The sequence below is a fragment of the Ammospiza caudacuta genome, chromosome 2 (assembly GCF_027887145.1).
Source record: "Ammospiza caudacuta isolate bAmmCau1 chromosome 2, bAmmCau1.pri, whole genome shotgun sequence".
NCBI classification, from domain to species: Eukaryota; Metazoa; Chordata; class Aves; order Passeriformes; family Passerellidae; genus Ammospiza; species Ammospiza caudacuta.
The window spans coordinates 32,209,066-32,214,417 of NC_080594.1; the positions used below are offsets into that span (position 1 = coordinate 32,209,066).

General features: G+C 57.0%; 1 protein-coding gene across 4 annotated transcripts; it reads left to right on the forward strand.

The window, feature by feature from the left end:
• The first annotated feature begins 956 nt into the window (after nucleotides 1-956).
• COPS7A (COP9 signalosome subunit 7A) lies at nucleotides 957-4,660 on the forward strand. 4 transcript variants are annotated; one of them, XM_058825157.1, is made up of 8 exons: nucleotides 957-1,145; nucleotides 1,244-1,319; nucleotides 1,816-1,904; nucleotides 1,979-2,181; nucleotides 2,649-2,754; nucleotides 3,104-3,255; nucleotides 3,370-3,435; nucleotides 4,209-4,660. In XM_058825157.1, exons 1-7 carry the CDS (start codon nucleotides 984-986, stop codon nucleotides 3,407-3,409), a joined length of 828 nt encoding a protein of 275 aa, XP_058681140.1. In that variant the 5' UTR covers nucleotides 957-983; the 3' UTR covers nucleotides 3,410-3,435; nucleotides 4,209-4,660. The 4 variants fall into 4 exon arrangements, with proteins under 4 accessions (XP_058681140.1, XP_058681141.1, XP_058681138.1 ...); XM_058825158.1 differs by lacking the exon at nucleotides 4,209-4,660 and adding an exon at nucleotides 3,715-4,180; XM_058825155.1 differs by lacking the exon at nucleotides 4,209-4,660 and adding an exon at nucleotides 3,577-4,177.
• Nucleotides 4,661-5,352: the final 692 nt, after the last annotated feature.

Sequence of the window (5,352 nt, forward strand, 5' to 3'; positions counted from 1 at the left end):
TATAGTAGTGCATCTGTTTTCTCACCAGCTATTTCAACATTAATCATAGAATCACAGAATGGTTTGGGTTGGAAGGGACCTTAAAAATCATCTTGTTCCAACACCCCTGCTGGAGGCAGGGAGCTGTGCTATTAGACCACGCTGCTCAGAGCGCCATCAATCCTGGCCTCGAACATTTCCAGGTGTAGGGATGAGTAGCAGATATTCACCAGACAGGCAAGGCCCATAAATACGTGGATGTTCATCTGGCGTTGATTGCCTTGCACATCTCACTGTGGCTGGGCAGCTTGGGGAGTTTCGACAGAGGATGGATGGGTCGTGAAAAATAAGAGAGCAGTGAGCACACAACAGCTGCTGGTGAGCAGGGCAGAGCATGAGAACAGCGCAGAAAGGAGCTGAGGGCTGGCTGGTGCCAGTGACCAGCAGGGCCAAAAGGCCGGGGACCAGCGGGTGGCGGCGGAGGCTGCGCCGCAGGCAGACCACAGCCTGCGCTGGCCCGGGGACATGAACGCTGCCATGGGAGGGTGACAAGGGCGGCTGGGAGTGGCCAGGAATGCCCGGGCTGACCGGGGATGGCTGGGAGTGGCCTGGGCTGGGCGGGAGTGGCCCGGGATGGCCGGGAATGGCCCGGGATGGCCGGGAATGGCCCGGGAATGCGGTGGATGCACGAGGCGGCCGCGGGACGGACGAAGCGCTGCGCGGCCGGCAGCGCTCAGCCCCGCCAGCGGGGGGCGCCCTGGCGGCGGGACTGCGCCGCCGCGCGGCGCCCGGCCCGGCCAATGGGGAAGCGGCAGGGGCGGGACAAGCCGCCGGCTCCGCCAATGGGCGGCGGGTGCGCGTCACACGCGGAAGCGGCCGCCGTACGCCGGCGGTGTGGGGCGGGTGCGCGGGGCCGGCCGGGAGCGGCCGGGCCGGGGCTGCGGGGGGCGAGCGAGCGGCCGGGCCGGGCGGGCCGGGCCGGGCGGGCCGGGCTGGGCCCCGCCATGGCGGCCGAGGGCAAGGTGACGGGGCAGAGCCAGGAGCAGTTCCTGCTGCTGGCCAAGGCGGCCCGCGGCGCCGCGCTCGCCAGTCTGATCCACCAGGTGCTGGAGGCCCCGGGCATCTACGTGTTCGGGGAGCTGCTGGACATGCCCGCCGTCCGCGAGGTGAGAGCCGCCCGCCCCGCGGCCCCGCCGGGCCCTGCCCGGCCCGGCCCGGCCCTGCCCGCGGCCCGGCGGCGCCGCCTGACCCTGTGTCCCCGCAGCTGGCCGACAGCGAGTTCTCCCCCGTGTTCCGCCTCCTCACCATCTTCGCCTACGGCACCTACGCGGATTACCTGGGTGAGGCCGGGCCCGAGCCCCCCGGCCCGGGGTGGGGATCCGCGGGGTGGGAAACGCGCGGGGACCCGGGGCGCAGGGGCCCCACCGTGCAGCCAGGGCTGAGGCCCCGGCCCGACACACGCCCGGTTGTGTTCTGGGCCCCAGAGTAGCGGGTGCCTGGCGGAGATTGACGCTGCCATTTGCCACCTGCCAAAGAGCATCCTGACAGGCGTTTCTGAGGGGCCGGGGAGAGACTTGGATATCCATTGGGATGTGCAGACTCGCATAAATAACCATGGGACAGCTAGAAGTGCTGAGTTGAGGGTGGCAGGAAGAAAGGCTGCCCAGAAAAGGTCTTTTGAGCTGAGAACTGATGGGGATGGCTTGGCAAGACGAAGCACCACTTGGGGGATTGGTGTGCAGACGTCTTAAGAGATGGGTGTGGTACAGGTGCTTCTGTGCAGAACTGGGAAACGAGGCATAAATTCTAATATCCCATTCTTTCCCCTGACGACAGCTGAAGCAGCAAACCTCCCTCCCTTGACAGAGGCCCAGAAGAACAAACTGAGGCACCTGTCAGTCGTCACTCTGGCTGCCAAGATCAAGGTAATGGCCCTGTTTTTCCTGAGCTCTCCTCCCACTGGGATTGTCTGGTGCTAGTTACCATCGTGTTTCCACAGTGCATCCCCTACTCGGTGCTGCTGGAGCAGTTGCAGCTGAAGAACGTGCGGCAGCTGGAGGACCTGGTGATTGAGGCTGTGTATGCAGATGTGCTGCGAGGGAGCTTGGATCAACGGAACCAGCGCCTGGAGGTGGATTACAGCATTGGGAGGGACATCCGGAGGGAGGAGCTTAGCACCATCACCCGCACATTGCAGGAGTGGTGAGGAGGAAGCCCCCAGTACTAACACCCCAAAAAGATTGCAGGAGTGGCCGCTGGCTTCCCTGGATCCTTTGTGTGTTGCTAAGGGTGGGTGGTGTTGAGAGGTGACCTACTCGATCCCCTCTCCCATACTCCAATGGAAAGTAATTTCCCAAAAGTAATTCCCCTTTTTGTGTCTGGAGGGGTGATGGGGCTGCAGCAGCCTTGGCACAGCGCCGGCTGCTGGCAGGAGGCTTCCTGAGTGTTTATCTGTAGTTCTTAACCCAGCATGGCTTTGTTACCTGTCCCCCTCCCAGATAATAATGTAATTCCCTGCGTTATTACATCAGACTCCTGCCCCTGTATGTTCCCTGCCTGGCATAGCTGTCACTTCCCAGTGATTTTGGAGTTGAAATCTGCTGTCTGTCACGTTTGTCTCTGTGCTGTGCCAATTCCCTGGCCTGTTCAGTGGTGTGTCTCCTCTCCAGGTGCCAGGGCTGTGAGGTTGTGCTCTCGGGCATCGAGGAGCAGGTCAGCAGGGCCAACCAGCACAAGGAGCAGCAGCTGGCCCTGAAGCAGCAGATCGAGAGCGAGGTGAGTGCCTGCAGCAGGGAGCAGCCAAAGGCCCTGCCTTTAAACAGCTAGAGCCACTGTGCTGTGGTTGTTGCAGTCTTGCTGGAGTGAGGCATTGCCTTCTCCCCAGGCCAGACCCCCCAGGGACTTGTGCCTGAAGAGGAGTCCTAAATCAGCTTAATACTGCTCTGCAGTGCAGGGGCCTGGACAGATGTTGGCTCTTTTGCTTGATGGGAGCTTGCAGCTCTTAGCTCCAGGGCTTCCTTTAGAAAGAAATTTAAAAAAATTCAGAGGGCATCTGAAAAAATCCATAGCCAAAAAATCTCCAGCTTTGGGAAACACATTAGCTCTGTCTTTGCTGCTGTTGCAGGTGGCAAACCTGAAGAAGACCATTAAAGTGACAACAGCAGCCGCTGCAGCAGCCACATCCCAGGACCCAGAGCAGCACCTCACGGAGCTCCGGGAGCCGGCCCCTGGCACCAACCAGCGCCAGGCGAGCAAGAAAACCTCCAAGGCCAAGGGGTGAGCAGTGTGTGGGGGAGCACCAGTGCACTTTGCTCTGTGCACCAAGGAAGGGAGTGAGATATGACCCACTTTGAACTGTTATTTTTCTTTTTTTTTCCCCTGTGTCCGCAGGCTCCGAGGCAGCACGAAGATTTGGTCTAAATCAAACTAGCTGGATCTCCCTTCACAACTGGGAGGGTGAGAGGAAGAGATTTGGGGGATGGAGGGGTAGCAGGGGTCCCAAGTGTGATGCTTCTGAGCTCTTCTCCGAGACCCATCTTGCCAGCTAACTCTCCTGCACATTTGTTCTCTTTTCTTTCTCCTTTACCCACCTTGCAGCCAGCCACTCCCTCCTTTTCATCGCAGCATTTCACACTCTGAGCTTCAGGTTGTACGCCTTGCTGTTTCCCCAACCGCCCAAGCCCCCGTCGCCATGGCCACGTGTTTCTCTCTTTCTCTCTCCCTGTCTTTTGACAGGCCAATTTCAGGAGCCACAAGGTGTGACAGTCACCTTGGCACCCCCAGGGCATCACAAAAGCTTGGAAAGAGGGTGCTGGTGCACAGCAGTCGTTCTGGCTCCATGAGACCCCCTGGGATACTTTGCTCCAGGACACAGTCTTTGATTGTTTAATCTTTGTTTTGCTAGGTGGGAGGGTAGTTTTTGAAGGGATTCTTTTAAAAAATATATAAATATATTATAAATATATATAAAACAATAAAAATATAGATCTATGGACATATCTATATAAACCTGCGCTCCTGTGGGTGGCATCTCTTTGCCTTGTACACCAGTTCTGGAGGTTCCAAAATAAGCTGTGACATTAAGAGCCTTTGTCCCATTTTGGGATGGAATATTCTCTCAAAGTTTCCCTTCTCAAAGGTAGTATCTCTATTGGGATGAGAGTCCATAAAACAGAAGTGAATCATAAATCTTATTTAAAGTGTTCCTTGTGTGGTTGATTTTCCTCTAGGCTCTTCAAAAGGTGATTTGCAGGTAGTCTCAGAGGAGGATGCAGAGACTGAAGAAAAAGTCCTTATTTGTGTCAATACTGTGTGTCTTGTGATCCTGGACAGAAGGGAAAGTGATGTGGGGACTTGCCTGACAGGTGGAGGTAACAGAGTCAATGCCCACATGTGTGAGTTCTCACAGGATGGATGCTGCACAAGCTGTTCTCGGGTGGTGGTGATGTCTGGTTGGAAAAAAAAAATCCAAATCAGTGAAAGTGACTCCTGTGAGATGCCCAGGAAAAAACCTAACTCAGATTCTTCAAAGGATGCCTCCTTGGGGCTGGCTTGGAGCCGAGTCAGACGGGTGTCAGTGTCACACTGCCTCTCCATGACATGTAGCTGATGTAAATGTAAATTGACACCGTGACTCCCACCCCCGCTTGGTTCTGCGCCTTGTGCCAAGACTAAAATTTGATTCCCTGAACCTGTGTTCCTGTGTGTGAGCAAACCACGGAAAAAAATAATCCAGTGAAGGGAAACTGGGGGCTTTGTCTCTATGGGGCCATGTTGGGTTCACTGGCTGGGGTGGGTTTTCTCCTGGGTGAGCTCCCTGTGCAGACAGGTGAGAGCTGGAGCCAAGGTGTGAGCAAGTCTTGTAAAGGGGAGGGGGGTGAGTCTGTGCCTGTTTTGGTGGTAACAAGGTGCCATCCCAGATCTCAAACCCCACAAAAGGCAGGTTCAATGCAATATCCCTGCTTTGCTAATTCCAGGCTGCTGTAACGAAGCCCTGACTGTCAGTGGGATAGCCCTGTCACCCGAAGCCATGAACTCCTGAAACTCCCCAGCAGCTTTGTTTGCTCCTCTGTGTGTGGTCACAGGGCTGGGCTAGCACCTGGCTCTGCTGGGGACAGGGATGTGCCAGCTCTCCTGGGGTGATGGCTCTCACTGGCTGGTGTCTCCCAGGAGCTCAGGCAGCCCCCCACCTTCCCCCATCGAGCACCTTGGCTGTAGTTGCCTGGCCCAGAAGTGCCAAGTGGGAGAGTTTTGGTACGAAGTTGGCCAGATGGAAAACACAAATCTGGCTGCTGGAGCACATGAAGGGATAGCTGGGCCTGAGTTGTGTATGCCCATCTAGAGAGGCGTAACTAATTTGGGAGCCTCCCTGAT

What these genes read in the sequence shown, in the direction of transcription:
- COPS7A (XM_058825157.1), top strand. Translation starts at nt 984, where the DNA reads ATGGCGGCCGAGGGCAAGGTGACGGGGCAGAGCCAGGAGCAGTTCCTG. An exon ending in CACCTACGCGGATTACCTGG is followed by an intron (nt 1,320 to 1,815) that starts GTGAGGCCGGGC and finishes CCCTGACGACAG; the next exon opens with CTGAAGCAGCAAACCTCCCT. An exon ending in AAAACCTCCAAGGCCAAGGG is followed by an intron (nt 3,256 to 3,369) that starts GTGAGCAGTGTG and finishes CTGTGTCCGCAG; the next exon opens with GCTCCGAGGCAGCACGAAGA.